The 22,030-nt window shown below is 38.1% G+C and overlaps 1 protein-coding gene across 2 annotated transcripts in view; it reads right to left on the reverse strand.

Moving 5' to 3' along the window:
* DHX9 (DExH-box helicase 9) overlaps window positions 1-22,030 on the reverse strand; it is a 49,032-nt gene that overhangs the window by 25,761 nt on the left and 1,241 nt on the right. The window contains exons 2-12 of one of the 2 annotated variants that reach the window (XM_054455475.2): window positions 19,880-20,012; window positions 19,110-19,250; window positions 10,223-10,334; window positions 8,715-8,827; window positions 7,952-8,100; window positions 5,554-5,600; window positions 3,889-4,025; window positions 3,490-3,579; window positions 3,235-3,396; window positions 3,012-3,089; window positions 1,937-2,128 (exon numbers count right to left, since the gene is read on the reverse strand). In XM_054455475.2, the coding sequence (XP_054311450.1) occupies window positions 1,937-2,128; window positions 3,012-3,089; window positions 3,235-3,396; window positions 3,490-3,579; window positions 3,889-4,025; window positions 5,554-5,600; window positions 7,952-8,100; window positions 8,715-8,827; window positions 10,223-10,334; window positions 19,110-19,250; window positions 19,880-19,990 (1,332 nt within the window). In that variant the 5' untranslated portion in view covers window positions 19,991-20,012. Of the gene's footprint in view, window positions 1-1,936; window positions 2,129-3,011; window positions 3,090-3,234; window positions 3,397-3,489; window positions 3,580-3,888; window positions 4,026-5,553; window positions 5,601-6,419; window positions 6,554-7,951; window positions 8,101-8,714; window positions 8,828-10,222; window positions 10,335-19,109; window positions 19,251-19,879; window positions 20,013-22,030 lie in introns of those variants that run through there. The other variant, XM_054455495.1, reaches the window with a different exon arrangement.

Consider the following 22,030-nt stretch of genomic DNA (forward strand, 5'->3'; position numbering starts at 1 on the left):
TTCAACAGTGGTATTACTACAAAAATAACTAATGCTATCTCAGACTGTGCCAAAAGAAGTACAGTATATTAAAAACAAAAATAATAAAAAACTGTATTCTATAATAACCAATCAGCATGCTGAGGCCTACTTTTCATATTACAGGTAGGTGCTGATGAATTTGAGTGTGTTTAAATCTTAGACTTACTGTACCTTCATGGCTGAACTATAAATGTTTAGTTGAGACTTTCAAACTAAGTACATACTAGGACACAATATAGGTCTTTAAAATTTTGAAGACTTGTTACAGGTAAGAGGTATGAGACTGATTTTGGGACAAACACTAGGACAAAAACATGCAAGCTACAGAAAGTAGATGCAATATGAGTTATAAGTAATTCACCCCAAATCAGAAGACACAGGTTTGCTAACACATTTCCATGCCACTGAACATTTTAAAAGACAGTGAGACAAAGCACTTCTCACTTGGGCAGGAATTTTTACTCTATTCATGACATGCAGACAACTTGAGACTCCTGTCTTCACAGCTCGCTTGTTAAATTCTGCACTTCTTTCTGCTATATGCTGGAACTGCTTTTGAGATTAGAAATGGACAGTGGTAGAAGGGAGAGGAAGGGAAGACCAGAGCAGAGCAGAGCTGAGCTCAAGGCTTCTCTTCTGTAAAACTGCACTCTTGAACAATGTTCTCCCTGAAAGATGAGGTTAAGAATTAAGAGTAAGAATATTTTATTGGAGTATGATGACATCTGGGGCTGCAGCCTTCACTCTAAGTCAAAAAATCCATAGCCAGTTTTAGGGGTGAGTCGGAAAATCAAAGAAAATTTTGTGAACAGGCTAGGAATCCTTTCCAAGAAAAATGTCAATTTATCATATTTTTTCAAGCCTAAGGTATCATCAGCCTTAGGATGCAACATGATTCCTTCACAGCAATTTTTTTTTTTCAGGAGAAAACCCAATTCTCACATAAAATATACAATTATACAAATATACTAATTATAAAAATGTATCTCAATTTCAGAAATGTTAAAAAGTTTCAGATATATGCTTTATACATGCAAATGTAAATGAACATGCACACATTTCAAAGTTTGTAACTCTCCTCTGAAAATTGATTATGTTTCCCAGGTTAAGCAACATTACCCATCGGGGAAAAAAATAATTTCTAAGTCAAGATGTAAGCCTACCTGAGAGGCAGTACCTGGCTATTTGCAATGCTCTCCCACAAAGTGCCAGAAGTACAGGGTAGAGCCAACGGAACTGCTTTAACCTGAGAGCACTTAGAAGAGCTAATCAGTTCTTCCCTAAGTACTGGGACAAACTTGCAGGCGCTGTTCATTGCTGGTAAGGTAATATAGTGTTAGTTAAAAGGAAGAATCCTAAAAGGCAGATTGCTTGGTTTTTTAATCTTAGTTCTACCAGTTTGTGTGTTAACCTTGGGCATTTTACCTTCTTTGTGCCTTAATTTACTGAAAAAGAAATACTATGTGAAATAGTACTTACATCTTAGGGTCATTATGAACTTCGATTGAGTTTTTTCTAAAAAGCTGCTGCTTAGAATAGAACATGGCATACAGTAAAAGTTAACCATTACCTGTCTGACTGGTTTTTATTCAATATCAAGGTGGTTAGATAGAGAAGACCAAGATTTGGATGAACTTTAGGACAAAGAATTCTTAATCTCGACAGTCTGATTCTAGGCCCAGAGACTCTTTAGCCCAGATAAAAAGAATCCCTCACATAGTCCAGTTTAGCTTACTAGTGTAGCATACTGGGGATTAGAAAAAGACTATGTTCTTTTTATGTTTTTTTTTTTTTTTAAATTTAATTTCAAGGGCACAATGCTCTCAATCTTAAATAATTGCAAAAATTAGTTAATCAAAGAAAGAATTAGAAATAGTCTGGTCTCTAGGTATTTCATGGTTGGTTTACTACTTACCTGAGTTACTACAATGTTACACTCTGCTGCTCGGTCATTCTGGATAAAGTCATCTAGAATGAACTGGGGAACCTGTGTGGTTTTCCCACATCCAGTAGCTCCTCTAATAATGACAACCGAATTTTGACTGATTGCTTCCAGAATCTCACTTTCAAATTTCTTCACAGGCAGTAACTCTCTCTCCTGCAAGATCTGCATTAGAAAAGTCACACTTCAGTCAAATGTCTACCAACACATTAGAAGCAACTGTCTTGATCCTTTAAAAAACTTCCATCTCTAGAGACCAGGCGCGGTGGCTCAAGCCTGTAATCCCAACACTTTGGGAGGCTGAGGATCATGAGGTCAGGAGTTCAAGACCAGCCTAGCCAACATGGTGAAACCCCATCTCTACTAAAAATACAAAAATTAGCCAGGTGTGGTGGCGCGTGCCTGTAATTCCACCTACTCGGGACACTGAGGCAGGAGAATTGCTTGAACCTAGGAGGCGGAGGGTGCAGTGAGCCGAGACTGCGCCACTGTAACTCCAGCCTGGGCAACTGAGTGAGACTTTGTCTCGAGAAAACAAACAAACAAACAAAAAAACCAAACTTCCATCTCTATAAAAACTTACTCATTTCCAATGGCTTAGTGATGAAAATGTTTTTTTCAAAAAAGAATGTGTGTATTTATATCTCTAATAGAACTACTACTTTTCACTAAACTTCTGAAGAATGTATCTTTTGGTGCTGCCCAAAAACTAAATTTTCTCATTGTCCCTGAACATTGCACATCCATTCTTTTTAACATTTTAATTTTTTATTTGGAAAACACTAAAACAAACAAAAAAACCAACAACAAAAGGAGTTACTGCCTTAAATCTCTCCACTTTTATTAAATTACATTAAGAAGTGAAATTCTCTCACAGGCCCTCAACTCATAGCAACTAACTTCAGGGGTAACTAGGATTAGCAGTTTGGTACATATCTTTTGATATGCCCTCCTTAAAAGGGCAAAATGTACTGCTCATTGACTTTTTACCCATACCTAGAACATTCTGAAGCTCTGAGCACTACATGTCTAAATAATTCAGACTTACTGCTTGCAAATCATGATCCTGTTCCAACTGGTACATCAATTCATTCTTGAGGTCCATGCTTATTTGCTCTGGAGTAGCCTGTAAAACAAAAAGCCAACATAGTCAAATAAAAGCACATAATTCAGCTTCAAAATAAATCCATTTTTTACCTAGACATACTAATCAAATATAGTCTCAAGAGTAAAACACAGAAGTCTGATCTCAAAAACAATATTGCACTCACAAAAGCCAGAGGCCCCTCATCAATGTTGCTACTAGTCCAAGGATTCCAGTTGGATTGTGGAGGTGACCAAGGAACCACACCCACTTGGTTTTGTCGCTGAGATGGTTCAAACTGAGCCAATTTGCCAATGTTGAGTGCAACTGGCACAGAAGGATCTTCAGGCTATTAAAAAATAAGAAAAACAAACAAAAAAATATGATTTGCTTGTCTACTGAGAGTTCTATGTAAATGTGAACTGAACAGCTTTATGCTTACCGGGGGCAAAATCTCAAGATTTAGCTCTTGAATGATGTTTTGCAGCTGATGCTCTAAATCTTGAGAGAGGTTTACTTTGTAAGGCTCCACCTATGGAAAAAGGATCACACGTAACAACACTACTCAAATCTACTATAATGGGGCTAAGACTATACAGTTAACACTAGGTCTACAATATTCCTAAACCAATAGTCAGTTCCCTTTAGTGAGAGAATTACTTCAGTGATTATTTACTCACTGCCTATTATGAACATCATGCCAGACACAGAGATGATTAGCAGGGCCATTTTCATTTCCTGAGATAAGATTCTTAAAATTAAACTTCTTTAGCCAAATACTAAACAAGAGCTAAATTGAATCTCACACTATCTCACAAGTCTATTAAATCTAAAGACTCACTGTCTCTCCTTCCTTCTTCTTTGTAAGCCCGGAGTAAGCTTCAACCACTCCAAGATGGTACAGTTGTCTGACAAGTGACAGGGCACAGGACTGTGCTGCCAGTTTCTTATTTGATCCATGTTCTCGTGCAAAAATCCCTATAATGTAAGGTCAGGATTATCAGACAGAAAGAAATCACCTGAGTAAAGAAACATCTTATCACAAGAAACCACGGGCTTACGTACACAAGAAGCCCTAAAATACAGGGTATGCCATGGCTTCTAGTTCCTTTTTATTCTATTAATATCTGCTAAACAAAAGACATTGCCAAACAGCTTATCAACTAAATAACCAACAGTTTTGATTACTGGCTGATACTAGGACTCATACAAATCAATATTATGAAAGCAAATCACCTATTTCAACGAAGTTGTCACTGTTAATATCAGACAATAAAATAGGGGAAGAAAATATAGTTTGAAAAGACGAAGAGTAAAAAATAAACTAGTAAAAGTAATTGGGTCCAGAGTGGTTACCTAGACCAGGATTTGGGAAACTTTTTCTATAAAGGGTCAATTAATAAATATTTTAGGCTTTGCAGGCCATATAGTATCTTGTCACAACTACTCAACTCTACCTTTAATGTGTGAAAGCAGTCACTGACAACAGAGTTTGACAAACCACAGGCCTGGGAATGGCTTTGCGTTTCTCAAGAGTTGTAAAAATAAAATGAGAATAACAATGTGTGATCTGTAAAGTCTAAAATATGAGTGTAGCTATGTTACAATAAAACAGTTCTTATAAAAACAGGCAGTACGTTAGATCTGGCCAGAGGGCTATAGTTTGCTGACCTCAGCATTAAACTGAAGCTAAGTTACTCATATCCTTAAAGAAAATATTAATAGAAAGTTTCCTCTCCTCCAGTATCATTCATCTTTAGGAGAGATGAATATAAAGCAAAGGGGTACAAAGGTATCTTTCTGCCTAACTAGCCAAATTAACCTCAGTAAGGTAAGTGAGCTGACAGAAGTTAGCCTGCCTTTATCCTCTCTCCCTTAGTATTACCCACCCACTCAAAATAACTCATTGTCTATATAAAAATGAAAAAATGTTTTAAGACCGGGCACAGTGGCTCACATCTGTAATCTCAGCACTTTGGGAGTCTGAGCCAGGCAGATCACTAGGTCAGGAGATAGAGACCATCTGGCTAACATGGTGAAACCCCGTCTCCACTAAAAATACAAAATAATCGGCCGGGCGTGGTGGCGGGCACCTGTAGTCCCAGCTACTGGGTAGGCTGAAGCAGGACAATGGCGTGAACCTGGGAGGCAGAGCTTGCAGTGAGCCGAGATCATGCCACTGCACTCCAGCCTGGGTGACAGAGCAAGACTCCGTCTCAAAAAATAAAAAAGGTTTAAAATTATTTGACACTGGCAGACTCCTAATCATCCCACCGTGTCTTACCTTTGAAAGATTACACTAACATGGTCTGTTTTCACATGTAAACTGGGAGACTTTGCCTCTAATTTATATAATTACTAATATTCTAAAATATACCCTATATGCTGTCTTACATCATGTGCTCTTTCAATAATACAGCTTCTGTATACGTGGCTCAAGACTTAAAATGTGAAGATTCCTTCTCTATACAAAGACTTGGAATATTGGGGAAACAGTAACACTTACTTCTGCCCAGCTGCTTGATATAAATGGTCATTTCTGCAATAAAGCTCCTGTAACAACATATACAAGCAAGGTTAGAAATTTCACTGTTAGAAACCAGCAAATCCAGGTCTCCCAAGTCAGGCAGGCTTTCCAACTGCTTAGGCAAATCACAGAAAAAAAAAAATTACCAACATTTATTTCTGCCCAACCCTAGAACAAATGAAGTATATAAACTTCAAATAATATACAACATGGCATAAGACAACTATAATCAAAGTTGATGAGCCAATTGTTCATGAAAGGAAAACGTTAGGGTATTAGATTTTATATTTACTTACTCTTATTCCAAAGGCTGGAGTCTCAAGAGCTAGAACACATTCAATGAAAAGGAATTTTCCACTTAGCTTGGAGCCAAGAAATAAAGTAGGCCCCAAATGTTTTACGTTACGGTTATAATTATTTTAAGATTCCTTTGCATAGGCCACCCATTAATGACTGCGATCTATTAAGCTAATATACACAAACTCACACATGCACATACACTTTGTGCATGTCAATGGCTCCTGAGGCAGAGTTCTCACATCTGCCTGCAGTTGGAAGCAGCCCTGGATGACAAAAAACTTAGCCTATTTTTATCACATTTATTTAAATCAGGTCCTGGAGAACAAAACACATGTTGTAACATTATATCTAAAACTGCTAGCAGAGTCTAAAAAATGAATTTAGGTTTTAGCAAGGGAAAAACTGCCCTTTGATAACTATGCATTCTGGTCCTTTCACTGCTCAGATACATTCTAACCTAGACTTGGTGGTGTGAATAAAAGGCTGGGTGAGGCTTAAGAAAAAAATAAATGTTAGACTCCTTCCTATACCTCGTGTGAACTGACCTTCAGGCACAGCGGCTTCAGGGGTCAAAGGCCACTGGCTTTCAGGGGAACAACATCCACCCTTTCATTAATGACATCGATGCCAGTATGTTTCTCAGCCAGGCTTAAAGTCAGCACTCAATCTCATTCTCCTCCACCTAGGGGGAACAGCGACACCAGAAATCAGTTTACAATAGTTTCCCATGTGATTGCTTAGTTCAGCCTAAGCAGCAGCACATGTGTGTATGAACACAGACCTCTGGTGTTGCTGTCTGTTATGCCTTTAAATAAAAGGACATACAAAGAGCAATGCTGTCCTGGCTCCCCCAAGTGTCTGTGCCTCCCACATTGTCTTTTCCTGAATTCTTCACTGCTTTGTATCAGAAATCTATGATAAGATACTGATAACAAAAAATGTCTGCAACGATGAGCTTCAGGCACACTTAGGTATCTCATTGTTCTTAAAGTCACCAAGTGCTACCAAGCCCAATCCGTTCAGAAAGACAAAATATGAAAACAAATCTTCAACAAATGTATCACTCCTTTGCAACCTGACGGTTTTAAAAAGGCTGACACCAGAAATATCTGAGAATTCAGGATTGAACAAAACAGTGGGAGGAAGGGGGAACCATGCTCTAAATATCATTTTGATCAGTAACAAAATTTTGTATTAATATTAATTATTTCAGGGTCGCTAGATGCATCCAAGGGAGAACACTTTGATTTTCGAGAAAAATCTTTTTAATGTATTTGGATAATTTATTTCTTAAGTACGGACAGCAAACGGAATCATTCAAAAAGGTTTCCATTACAACCTCCCCTCCGTTCTAATAAAAATACATCGCTCCCCAGAAAAGTCTAATCCATATGAGCCTTCCTGGGAGTAATAATTACTACACCCTGGAATGCTCTCAGGAAGAACAGCAAGCAGGCTGAGAAACATACTGTTAAAATGACCTCCCTTTACATTGTTTTATACATTTAACAGGAAAAAAGTACACCCCACATACAAAGACCAAGGCTGTTCCTTTTCGACCTTACAACAAGCCCTTAAATTTCACTAGGACTCCTAGGAAAGCTGGCAGTTTTCAAGACTTAAGTGAAATGTGGATGTAGATGCAATACAATCTAATTCTGGGACTCAAAACTTAAGTATCTAACCTGACCCATTAAAGAAATAGTAACCGCCTCTAACAATACCAAGGTGAAAAAAAAATCACCACCTTTGGCTGGCTTTTAAATCAACTAGGGACAAACCAGCACTTGTGGTTATGACTTTTGCCTTTCAGATTCAAATGAGCATCTTAAATGTCTAGCATGTCAAAAAGATTTACGCTGAACTTCTTACATAGCTAAAATTCACTCGTGAAAACCATGGAAACTGCACAATACAATTCAATAATTATTCTTGTGCAAATTAACGTTATCTTTTAACAATTCACTTCTAATCCACACAATTAACCAAACAACATACAAAAATAGATTATATTCAACAGTGAATATCCAAAACCACCTTAACTTACTACAGAAGGAAAAGAACGAAACAAGCAAACCTGTTGTGATCAGGACCCACTTGGGTGTACTTATATTCTCCTTGGATCTTTTCTTTCTGAAAATATTGGTTTAGACGAGCTTTAGCATTTTCCAAGGTCCAGTTTCCATGAAGCCCAGCATTTAAATCCACTTCTTCTGATTCTAGAGTCTGTAGAATCAATGATAATTAAATTTGGCTGTGTTAAGTTTAGTTATACAAACTTCAGGCAGAGAAATTTTTAATATCGTCTTTGTACTATCCTTTATAATGCAAAGGCTGTTTTTGATAGTTTATAATCCTAGTCAAAAACTGAACCAGAATTAGTTTTTATTGCATCTAAAGGCCCTATTATATAAACAAGCTATTAGTTAATAAATTGCGCTTAAATTCTTCCTAAAAAAAAAAATATGACAACTTCTTTGTGCTTGTTTTAACACTCTGAATACATGAAGTGGAAAAATAAGCTATACTACTAAAGACATTTTTTTACTCTAAGTGCTCATAAAATAAGGTCCCCTGAGATAATTACATTTCCTATAAAGCTGAAGAGGAGATCTTTTTATTACTACCAAGAAAAAAATACTGTTTTTTCCCTCCATAGGCAATGTGAATAACAAGAGTAAATGGGTAGTTCAGCTTTATGATGACTTGTGCTAATAAGTAGTCTCAAATAACCTCTTAAAAGATGCACCCAATTATTAACTTGTGAATATCCTAAGCCTTGCTGTTAACTAAGTCCCAAATCACATTCTCAGAGATGTAACCTAGGGTGCTGGCCTTACCGCTTGCACTTCTTGTTCTTCCTTTCTTGAGTAGTAATCCTTCAAGTTGGCTCCTCGGTCCCAGGTGGGCCCAGGAACACCATAGCCAGAGGCCCCTACCTCAGAATTATTTTCTGTTAAAAGAAAAAAATTGTTCTCTTAATGAGTCATAACTGTAGAAAAATCCTAAATACATTAAAGAATTATCCTAATTTATGGCTGGGCATGGTGGCTCACATCTGTAATCCCAGCACTTCCGGACGCTGAGGTGGGTATCACTTGTGGTCAGGAGTTTGAGACCAGCCTGGTCAACATAGTGAAACCCCGTCTCTACTAAAAATACAAAAATTAGCCAGGCATGGTGGCGTATGCCTGTAATCCCAGCTACTGGAGAGGCTGAGGTGAGAGAATCACTTGAACCTGGGAGGTGGAGGTTGCAGTGAGCCAAGATTGCACCACTGCACTCCAGTCTGGGTGACAGAGCAAGACTCTGCCTCAAAAAAAGAATTATCCTAATTTATATTTTGGCCCTCCATGTTTAGAAATTCATGGTTTCAATTTGGAAAGGAGCCTGAAACACGTCCATGGCTTACTTGAAAAATGCTACATCACTGAAGTATAGGTTCCAACTACAAATTCTGAGGCTAATATGCAGGGGGGAAGCTATCTTAGTGTTGAATTACAGGAAGTGGCTGATAATTTGGCCTATATTATCAATATAGCTTTGTTTTAAACTTGTTACATATGTTAACAACAGATTAAATGATAAAACCATTTATTTGATAAATATGACTGAAGAGATAGCTACCTGCTAGGACTAGTGATGGAAATAAGTTAACTATTGATGAAAACGCCAAATAAGTAAAAACAGCAGCTAGCACTGACTATTAACTCTAAGTTTATTACATGCATTTAAAAAAGTTTATTCCTCAAAGCAATCATATGAAGTAGATACTACTGCTATTCAATAAACAGTAAATATGAGACTTAAGCAATATGACCCAAATCCTAATCTACCATATGGTAGACATCCCAATAAAAGCTGTGACTATACAGTAAGTCCTCAATTAATGTCGATGCTAGGTTCTTGGAAATGAAGACTAAAAGCAATGTTGTAAGACAATAACACTGAAGGAAACAAAGTTATTCAAGGACCTACTGTAAGTCATTCTGCAATGGCCTGGATCCACAGGGTAAACAAACAAGTCAACAATATATTTAATAAAAATAAGGAACAAGAAAATGCAATTCATAAGATTCTTTCACTGAATATTCTAGCCTGTGCAAAACCTATTTATTCAGAGAAAAATTTAGTAAAAGCTAATGACGGCAAAGAACTATGCTGTACCACATGTTCTAAGAAAAAAATAAATGATCTGGTAGTATGTGCAAATTTATGAAGGCCTTGGGTTGTCTCTTAACATCAAGAGTTTACTGCAGTTCTTTCTACCCAAAATGAGAAACAGAGATGGTGATCAAGATTGTGTATATCTTATCCTCCACCACGTGCATGGATTCAAGTCCCTTACCTGCTTTGAGAGCCAGATGTGGAGGAAGAGGTCCTCCCATGGTTGTTGGTAAATCTCCTTCAGCATTTGCTGTAGTGTCAGGAGTATCAGTAAGTGGGGGCGGAGATGCTACCTGCAAAAGAAAAAGTCAAGGCAGTTGTCAGTGCTTTTGCCTTCACAGGGACTAGTAAATTCTTTTAATACTTAAAAGAAACCCATGTGTCATATCTCCTTTCTTTGTAATATTGCCATCTTTGTTTAGGAGGTTAAGTCTCTACAGCAGTGCATCTCAAAATATCTGCAATGAAGAACTGGCTGTTTCCCCTAATCCACTGGGAACAACCTGTGACAATACTGTATTTCTAAATGTTTACTCATTTCTGTACTTACCTCCTCACAAACTGTAACATTTTGAGTAACACTGCTCTGGGCTCATTTTTAGTACAGTGTTTACTACCTCAATACCTTTTAAAGCAGTCAAGAAAGTATTTTTCTACTCCATTTCTTAAGTATTTTATTGGTCATTAGTGTTTAATTTTATCAAATGCCTTTTCAAAAGCCTTTACTAAGATGATCACAGAGTAGATATTTTTCTCTTATAGTCATTAATACTACGTATTAAGAAAGTTTAATTACAGGGTTTTGCCTCAGATGTGCTGTTACATAAAATATATTAGTTTTCTAAACTAAGGAAAATTCTGAATTCTTAAACCCATCTAACCACATGGGTTTTAGGATGAAGAACTGAGATCTATACAACCTTTTCCTTAACTAGATGGGATGAACTATTTCTGTTTGCAAAGAACATTGAAAAATTTTACTTTTTACTGTCTAATTCAGCAATTTCTGATTTTATCGCTATTAATTTGTTTCATTCTGAGATGAAAGCTAATTCATTCAAAAAGCTGTTTTTTGTGCAATAGTATAACTAATATTATTTTGAATAAATGATTGTTCCTCTGACCACTCCAGAGTTTTGACAGACACTGTTATCTAAAATGACCATAATTTAAAATTTTCACTTAGATCTAAATTCAAATTTCCAATTGTCTATTAGGGTTTTTTGGGCACCTTGTTACTTTTTCACATTACCACTTTGCTTCTGCCAATATATTTAGCAGCATTCTAATGCTGTGTTATTAGTACATTGTGAATTTTTTTCTTTTCTGCTTTCTTCTAGAGAGCTTATACCTTGAAGGATAGTGTTCCTCCAAGGCTGGAGTTATGGAGACAAAGTAGAACCTACTCAAGGGTCAGCCCTAATAACCAAGGCACAGGAAAAATTCAGTGGGCAGTCCTGGCACCACATTGCTAACTTGTCCTCCTCTTTCTACCACTTTGCCACTCCAGGACCTCAAATTCCTCTCTACCTCACTCTGTATCTACACCAACCTAAAAGAAAATTCCTAACCTATGAGAATTGAGGTGTCTGATGTAACGTCTATTTTCCAGTGATGGGGAGGATTTCCTTTTTTAACATTTCAAAATCAATTAAAATAGGTGAGGTATGAGAGTATTAAAAGTGTCACAGTGCATAATCTTGGCTCTGCCTAAGGAAGAGTCAGCAATATGAGAAAATACTTTTTCAAGTAGGTTATAAAATAGTATACACGATATATATTTTATCACATTAAAATATACATATAACTATCTAAACAAAAATACACAGATTTTAGCAACATTGGCAATGCTATAGTCCATTTATTTCTTTTTCTATTCTCACAATCTGTTCCCACTTAAAAACTTTTTTTTTTTTTTGAGACAGGGTCTCACTGCATCACCTAGGCTGGAGTGCAATGGTGCAAAGACAGATCACTGCAGCTCCAACCTGTTGGGCCTCAAGTGATCCTCCCACTTCAGCCTCTCGAGTAGATGGGACTACAGGTAGCCACCACCATTCTCAGCTAATATTTCTATTTTATTTTTGTAGAGATGGGGTCTATGTTGCTGAGGCTGGTCTTGAACTCCTGGACTCATGCGATCCTCCTGCCTCTATCTCCCGAAGTGTTGGTATTACAGGTGTGAGCCACCACGCCATTTTTCTTTTTTTTGAGACAGGGTCTGGCTCTGTCACCAAGGCTGGATGATTTAGCCTAGGTAATAGTCAAGTACTGATGTATTCATTACAAAAAGACACAAGTATCTGACAGAATACCCAAGCTTGGAGTAGTATTATGTATGAATACTTAATACTTAAGGATATGGTTCCACACTCTACCAAGAGGAAGATTAAAAAAAATTAAGGAGCTGTCAGAGACAGAAAGATAATTAGAGAATCCAGTGCCAGAGAAGACAGAAAAATTTTGTTGGGTTGCAGGATGAGATCAATAAAGCTGAATGCTGATGAAATTTAAAAAAAAAAAAAAAAAGGAGGGGGTACGTGTGTACACTTTACAATGAACCAATTTTTTTGATATGGCAAAAAACACAAGTAAAAATAAAGTTATAATGGGCAAACTGAGAAAAAATATTTGTGACACATCACAGATAAGGAGTTGATATTGCTAATATATTAACAAACACAGAGGAAAAGACCAAGAATCCAATAAAAAAAAAGGGAAGATATATGTAGGGGCAGTACACAAAAATATATATGTAAATGATCCTTAAAGCCCAAAAGATGTTTGACTTCACTCATAATTTTAAAAAGCAAATTAAAAGAATACTAAGGTATCTAAAACTAGTGGTGAGGTTATAGACCAATGTTTCTCAACATTAGCACCACTGACATTTCAACCAGGTAATTATTTGCTGCAGAAAGCTGTTCTGAATACCATAGTTTTTAATATCCTTGGCTTCTACCCACTAGATGCCATCAACACACCTCCTTCAAGTTCAAACATCTCCAGACATTACCAAATCAAGAAAATGTAAAGATTAATTGGATATCTCATTATATTAAGACACTATTCTTAAATTTTTCTTTTAGGTTTGATTATAATACTTTTTTTAAAAAAAGAATTAGGTTTTAGTTAAAAACTGAAATATTAACAGATGAATAAGATGTCTGGGATGCTCCAAAATAATCTAAGAAAGGGGAGTAGTTAGAAATGAGTAAAACTGAAAGTGTTGCAGACAGATGATGGAAACATGGAGTTTCACTATATTATTCTTCTACACACATCTACAATTGTCCACAGCAAAAAATTTTTAAAATATCTTCTACATGCTCACTTTTGGCAAATGCAATTTATGGCATGAAAGGGTAAGTTCCAGATGAAATAAGTGATTATGAAAAAGGATTTCCCTAGAATGAGGAGGTAAGATAAAGATGGTAGCTGGTAACAGTTTGGTTACGTATCCCTGCCCAAATGTCATGTCAAATTTTAATCCTCAATGTTGGAGGTAGGGCCTGGTGAGAAGTAACTGGATCATGAGGTGGGTTTCTCATGCGTGGTTTAGTACCACTTTCCTTGGTACTGCTATCCTAGCAACAGCGAGTGAGTTCTTGTGAGATCTGGTCATTTAAAAGTGTGTGGCATCTTCCTCTTTACTTTCTCTTGCTCCTGCTATGTAGGACATCCCTGCTTACCCTTCACCTTTTGCCATCATTCTAAGCTTCCTGAGGCCTCTTCAGAAGCCAAGCAGATTCCAGTACCACACTTCCTGTAAAGCCTGCAGAATTGTGAGCCAATTAAATCTTTCTTTATAATAATTATTCAGTCTCAGGTATTTTATAGCAATGCAAGAATGGACTAATAATACAGTGGGGTTAAAAGTAGAAATGGGTTGTTACAATTTTTTTTTTCCAAATTCATCCATTCATTTATTCAGTCAACCAAAAAACATTTAAGTATCTGCTATATAGACCAGGAACCTTCTAAATGTTGGGAACACAGCAACGAACTAAAAACAAAAAAATCCCTGCCCTCACGAACTTACATTCTAATACAATCAAACAAAAATAAATTACGTTGGAACAAGGTTTCTCATCTTCGTGACATTTTAAGCTGGTTAATTATTTGTTGTAGGAGGTTGTCAAGTGCATTGTAGGTCATTAGCAGCATCCCTGGCCTTCACCTTCTAGATGTCAGTGGCCGACTCGAGTTACAACAACAAAAATATCTCCATACATTGCCAAATGTCCCTTGGGGGGACAAAATGGTCTCCAGTTGAGAAACACTGAGTTAAAAAGTAAGTGTTACGGAGAAAAATAAAGCATTGAAGGAGTTTAGAAAGTAACCTGAGGGTGACAGTGAATTTATAATGTTAAGTAGGACAGCTGGGGAAGAGTCCTTCAGGTAGAAGAAACAGGTATAAAAGTTTTGAGGCAGAAAGATAGGGGCGTATTTGAAGACCTATGAAGAAGTACAGCTACTGTAGCTGGAACAGAGAAAATAAGGAAGAAAGTAGGAAATCCACGGAGCATTTAATAGAAAACACCTGAGCCATGTTAAAACACTAATAAAAAAATCACATAGGGGATTACTTCTGGTTGTAGCCAAGTAAGTTCCTGTAAGACTGACCCTCCTGTAGGTAAAATAAACTTTAGGGGGAAAAAAATACAAACACACACACAACACACCAGAACTATACGCAGGCAATAAAAAATGAACGAAAAAAGCAGGTAGATTGAGACAAGTTAAAATGGGGAAGCACGGAGTATCAAGGGTCTAATTACAGTTTACTGTAGCTTTTAGCCTGAGAGAAGCCATCCCAGGCAGCTAAACCTCCAATGAAACCATCTTTTTGGCCTGAAGAATCAGAATTCAGAGTTCAGGGAAAGCAAAGCTGCTAGAAAGTGAGGGAATGCTGGAAAGCAAACAGCCAGAGAGGAGGAGCGCCGAATTCTGTATACGAAATCTCTGGCTAACCCTTGAAAACCACTCATGTACAGGGCGGATTCCAAGCTGCCCAGCAAAGGAGACCTGAAGGACTCTTCCATGGCTGTCCTAAATGATCAGAAAACTGAGGTGAGATCTGAGTTAACAACCAAAAGACAGCATTTGCAGTTCGAGTCCAGTCAAATTAAATGCCTGATTAAAAACAAAACAAAACAAAAAAACCAAATCAATGCTCTCTGGAGGAGTATAACATTATTCAGAGTCTCCACAGCATAATATTCCAATGCCCAGAATGCAATCAAAAATTATTTGATACAAGAAGAGGAAAATGTGATCCAACCTCAAGAAAATATACCTATCAATAGAATCCAACCCTGAGATGACTCAGATGTTAGTAGTAGTAGGCAAGGATTTTAAAGCAGCTACTAGAATTAAGCTTCATGACATAAAAGAAATCCATATTTATATTACAAACATACACTTATAACGAATGAAAAGAAATGCCACCAGAGAAAACATATACAAAAAAGAATAAACTGGAGATTTTAAAAGTGAAAAAGGTAGTGTCTGAAATACACTGTGTGGGCTTAGCAAAATGGAAGGGACAGAAAAAACTATCAAAGAATCTGAAGATAATTAATAAAAATTATTCAATTTGAGAAACAGTGGAAAAAACAATAGAAAAAAAAAAAGAAAGAGAGCCTCAGGGACCTGTGGGATATCAAGTCTTAAATATAAACACCAAGAGGGAAGAAGAAAAAATAAAACAAAAAATATCTTAAATAATAGCTAAATCTTTCAAAGTTGTTAAAATACATAAATCTACGGATTCAAGAATCTCAGCAAACCTTGAACAAGTTAGAACACACACATACAAAAAAACCCATGCCCGGTCACAACACAAACTACTAAAAACCAAAAATAACAGGAAAAGATCTTAAAAACAGAGACTACCACATTACATATGGGGGAGAGTGATTTGATTATAGCTGACTTCTTACAGAAAACAGGAAGCAGACAGTGTCATATTATCTTTAAAGCCTATCTGGTCTTTGGCTGGGCTCAGTGGCTCACGCCTATAATCCCAGCACTTTGGGAGGCCGAGGCGGGCAGATAACCTGAGGTTGGGAGTTGGAGACCAGCCTGACCAACATGGAGAAACCCCGTCTCTACTAAAAATACAACATGGTGGCACATGCCTGTAATCCCAGATACTGCTGCCTGAGGCAGGAGAATCGCTTGAACCCGGAGGCAAAGGTGGCGGTGAGCCGAGATCATGCCACTGCACTCCAGCCTGGGTAACAAGAGCGAAACTCCATCTCAAAAAAAAAAAAAAAAGTACATCTGGTCTTCAATCCCATTCCCCTGGCACAGAACTCCTAAATCCTTATAATCTCCTAAGTGAAGACTTTTTGTATGCTAACGAGTTAACTGCTGGCTGGCAGGCCCTAGGTAGCTCCACTGTGGGGGATGGTCACCGGAACCACCTAGGAAAGATTAGAGGGCTGAAACTTTCAGTCCCACCTCCCAACCTCTGGGGAGGTGAGAAGGGCTGAAGGTCAAGTCACCAATGGCCAACGATTTAATCAATACTGAATAATGAAGTTTCCATAAAAACCAAAGGACAGGGTTTGGAGGGCTTCCAAATGGCCGAACAGGTGGAGGTTCCTGAAGAATGGTGTTCGAGGCAGGGCACGGGAGCTCCCTGCTGCCTCTGCCATATCTTGCCCTATGTATTTCTCCAACTGTATTTTGTAGTATTCTTTGTAATAAACTGGTAAATGTAGGTTTTCCTGAGTTCTGTGAGCCACACTAGCAAGTTAACTGACCCCAAAGAGGCAGTCATGAAAACCATAACTTGAAGCTAGTTAGTCATAAGTTCTAGAGGCCCAGACTTGCAGGTGGTGTCTGAAGGGGCTGGAGAGTCTTGTGGGACTGAGTCCTCACCCTGTGGGATCTGACGCTATCTCCAGGTAGTGTCAGAGTTGAACTGGAGGATACCCTGCTAGTGTCTGCTGCAGAACTGATTGCTTGCTTGGGGTGTGCGGAAAAAAGCCCCCTATCTCCACCCCACATTTAGTCACAGAAATCTTCTGTGTTGATTGTTGTGGTATGAGAAGAGGAAAACTGTTTTTTTTTTTTTTTTCACTTACATACCAAAAGGGGGAAAAAAAATCTGGCACCCCAGAATTCTACATCCAGTGAAAATATTCTTAAAGAAGGTAAAATAAAAATATTTTCAGAAAGAGAATAAGAGAATTTGTCACTAGCAGATCTACAAGACTATAGAGAAGAGCCTAAAAGATAAAGAATAGAGGGAGACTTCAAACATGTAAAAGATATTTGCAAAACTGTTTTCTCAACCAGAAGGCATTTTCAAGTTGATCTTGCCCAATCCCTTCATTTTACAGATAGGCAAACCAATGAAATTAAAGACTGTAAGATACTATAATTACCCAGCAGTTAATCTACCAGAAAGTAAGTCTATCGAGTTCTTAGTCAAAGGAATGGAAGGAAATAAGATTTCTTTCAGAATGAGTCAGAATACTGTCATAAACAAGTCAGAATACAAAAATTCAGTAACAGGACCCTGTTAAAACTGGCATAGACAGGCGGGGCACAGTGGCTCATGCCTGTAATCCCAGCACTTTGGGAGGCTGAAGGGGGCGGATCACTTGAGGTCAGGAGTTCAAGACAAGCCTGGCCAACATGGTGAAAATCTGTCTCTACTAAAAACACAAAAATTAGCTGGGTGTGGGCCGGGCGCTGTAGCTCCCGCCTGTAATCCCAGCACTTTGGGAGGCTGAGGTCAGGAGTTCGAGACTAGCATGGCAAAAATGGTAAAACCCTGTCTCTACTAAAAATACAAAATTTAGCTGGGCATGTTGGCAGGTGCCTGTAATCCCAGCTACTCAGGAGACTGAGGCAGGAGAAATGCTTGAACCCAGGAGGCAGAGGTTGCAATGAGCACTGCACTCCACCCTAGGTAACACAGCAAGACTCCGTCTTAAAAAAAAAAAAAAAAAAAAGCTCATTTCTTAAAAACTACTAGAGCTCAGTGTAGCGGCACACACCCACAGTCCCAGCTACTGGGGAATAACTGAAGTGGGAGGATGGCTTGAGGCCAAGAGTTTGATGGAGCCCCAAAAAGAAAAAAGGCAGAAAAACAAAACAAAAATCCCAAAAAAACCAACCTACTAGACAGAGGTATTTGTTGCATACTTACATAATATAATTAAGATAATCATGATATAAAAAACACAAAAATACTCCATTGCATAAAATACTATTTTGTTATATAAGGACATGTCAGCCAGGTGCAGTGGCCCATGCCTGTGATCCCAGCACTTTGGAAGACGGAAGTGGGTGGATGGATCACTTGAGGTCAGGAGTTCAAGACCAGCCTGGCCAACATGGTGAAACCCCATCTCTACTAAAACCACAAAAAATAGCTGGGCATCATGGAGTGTGCCTGTAATCCCAGCTACTCGGAGGCTGAGGCAAGAGAATCGCTTGAACCCAGGCAGCGGAGGCTGCAGTGAGCCGAGATCACTCCAGCCTGGGTGACAGAGCAAGACTCTGCCTCAAAACACAAACAACTTGCCAGAAGTGGTGGCATGCACACCTGTAGTCCAGCTACTAAGGGGGGTAAGGATGAAAGACTGCTTGAGCCCAAGAGTTTGAGGCTGCAGTGAGCTATGGTTGTGTCACTGCATTCTAGCTTGGGTAACAGAGCAAGACCTCATCGCTTACGGGGCGGGGGGTCAATGGGAGCAAACGTGTCTAAAATATTACTGATTTTTCTATTTTATTTAAAGTATTATCATTGGTAATGAATGGAACATAACAGACTGAAATTTCTGGTGTATACATGAAATAAATAAAACCGTAAGACACAAAGATTAATGGAATTTCTCAAGCCCCTAAGATAGGTATATAATAAGGATGCAATCCACATCTTCAGAAATTTTGTCCAGTGCTGAGAGAAAACAAGATGCCAAATTTCATTATGAAACACAATATATCTCAAAACAGTGAAAAATTACTATCTTGAGTCTCTTACGCATATTGAGTTTGTACAACTTTACAACATACATCTCAAGTGATTTGCCATAGGCACTTACCCCAAAAGCTGGAACTTCTTCACTCTTTATTTCATTTATTCGAACCAAATAGTTAACAAAGTCTCTGGCAGCATTGCTTTGTGCATCTTTTTTATTGGTGGAATTTCCCATGCCAGTGTAATTATACCCTTCCACCTGAACCTTTAAAAAAAAAAAAAAAAAAGTACTAAGAGACTGACCTGGGTAATTCTGAGATTTTAAAAATTCATAATTCAGTAGTCCATTAAGAGACAACAAACAGCTAACTTTAGGAAATATACTCTATAAATACACTGAAAATAATACACCTAAGAGAATTCATGAGCTACTGAAAGAGAAAGCTTGAATTGTGTTGTACCCAAAAATAATGTAAGTGGCTCAGATTCTTTTTCTCATATAACAGAAGGTTCACATTAGAATCTGATTCTGTAATATCCATGAACAAGCTCTCCATCTGTATTTAAGCACTTTGATTTGAAGCAATCAAGAATTGCTCTGCTTTCTAAAGGTGCTTGTACAACTACAAATGGTTGATCCAACTTTTCCCATCCCCACTACTAGTACTGAGGAAGCTGAAGAAGATATAGGCTCTAATTAGAATAATTTACCTGTCAGATTGTTTTAAAAGTAATGCTGACTTGAAAATGATTTAGAATAGCAGTCAAGTCACAATAAAGAACTGTCATTTCCTAATGTGCAACACATTAACATCACCAAACAGAAAACATTTTTCTTTTAACCCCAAAATGAACCTCATAAATCACATAAATGCAAACTGTATTTTTCAGTACCTCACACATGAATTTCTGCCTGTTTTTGTTCCCCACTGCTCTAATTTCATAGGATGGGGTCATCTTCCTTTTGCCACACCAGGCATACAGAAAATTTTTAACGTCACCCATGATTCAAGCGTCTTCTTCAGATCTAAGAAAACAAAAGTCAGTTAAAAACAGCATTTATAATAGCAAAAACTGGGAGAAACCAATTATCTAGATTACTGAATCTGGGTTAAACATAGGATATTCTACCATGTTGCTATTAAGACTCCCCATAAATTTTAATGACATAATTGGAACGTTTATATGTTGTAAGAAAAAGGATACAAAACGGTATGATTTGAACTTCATGAAAAGTACATATACATGATCAAGACTGGAAAGAAATACCCCCTAAAATGGTTATCTTTGGGGACTAAGAGTGATTTTTATCTTTTCTTACAAAGTATTTTATATAAGGCCCTATATTCTACAACGGGCACCTTATATATTTAACTCAGTTCATCCTCACAACAATGGCACACAGATATGGTGGGTACTATCATTGTCTTTTCAGGAAGTAAGAAAGTAAGACTTAGAAAAGTAACTTCCAAGTCACCCACAGTGGGGCCTAAATTCAAATCCAAACTACTATATATTAAGAAACAGTTATCATTTGCATATAAATTCAATGTTTTATTCTCATTCTGATTATGACCACTAGCACACTGTCCCCAAAATTGTAGGCCATGTATTAATAATAAAGTTCAAATACATTAAGCACTCAGTACTGAAGACAGTAACCTATTAACTTAAATGTTCTATACCAAATCTCTCCTTTAGGCCTTATTATTTATTAAAATTTGAGAATATTAAAGTTTTCTTGAAGTGCAACAAGTCTATAAAATACCACAAGATATGGAGCCTATCAGTCTAAATGCTGAGTCTAAACTGTAAGCAAGATATGAGACCACATTTATAACCAGAGAAAATAAAATATGCTATGAATTTAGTTTGCTGTGAGAAGAAATCCCATTACCAGCATTAAACCGTCTGCTTCACGTTTCACGTTTGATGCATTTTGTTAGCACCTAAGTCTAACGTCATCAAACTGCACCCCTAGCATAAATTTGTTACGTCTGAGTGGCCACAGTCTAACTCTGGTCATCCATTTGGCGAAGGGAATGTCCTATTAACAAAAAAGCCGTGGAAAGCTGAAAATGTTTATCTGGAAATTCCACCTCGTGAATAATTAAACAACAAGCCCTCATGGTGAATGAGTAATATGAAATACGAAGGACTATACTATCAAACTCCTGTCTCCCTAGTCTCTTACAACCCCATAATGTTCAATGTCAACTACATGCTATCGATGCCCAAATACACATATTGAAAGTTTAGTCTTTTCTCTCTTTTTTTTTGAGACAGAGTCTCGTTCTGTCGCTCAGGCTGGAGTGCAGGGGCGAGATCTCGGCTCACTGCAACCTCTGCCTCCCAGGTTCAAGCGATTCTCCTGCCTCAGCCTCCCGAGTAGCTGGGACAACAGGCGCCCGCCACCACGCCCAGCTAATTTTTTGTATTTTTAGTAGACACGGGGTTTCACCGTGTTGGCCAGGATGGTCTTGATCTCCTGACCTCTTGATCGGCCCGCCTCAGCCTCCCAAGGTGCTGGATTACAGGCGTCAGCCACCGCGCCCGCCCGTCGTTTCTCTTTAAAGTCCAAAATTAAGTTCATCCAACTGTGGCACTAACTCACCCATTTGCATGGTAACTTGGCATCTCAGTCAAAACAGAATTTTAAATTCCCCTCAAATCTGTTCCAACACCCTACCCCTACATTTCGGTTCCATAAACGGTACGGCATCCACCAAGTTACTCCTGGCACAAGTTGAGAGTCATCCACTCCCTGAAGATTCTCCATAGCTATCCCTTGTAGAACCCTTAATGTGTGTCAAACAATATCCATAATAGATCGTCTAAATGGAACCATTTTACTTAATCCTTAGTAATCCTGTACAGGCAAGATCACTATCCCTTTAGAGAAGGGGAAACTGAGACAAAGAATATCTTGCCTCAGGAAGACAGAGCTCCTAACTGTAAGAGTAAGAATTCGGGCGGGCGCGGTGGCTCACGCCTGTAATCCCAGCACTTGGGGAGGCCAAGGCGGGCGGATCACGAGGTCAAGAG

The sequence above is a fragment of the Pongo pygmaeus genome, chromosome 1 (genome assembly GCF_028885625.2).
Source record: "Pongo pygmaeus isolate AG05252 chromosome 1, NHGRI_mPonPyg2-v2.0_pri, whole genome shotgun sequence".
NCBI lineage: Eukaryota > Metazoa > Chordata > Mammalia > Primates > Hominidae > Pongo > Pongo pygmaeus.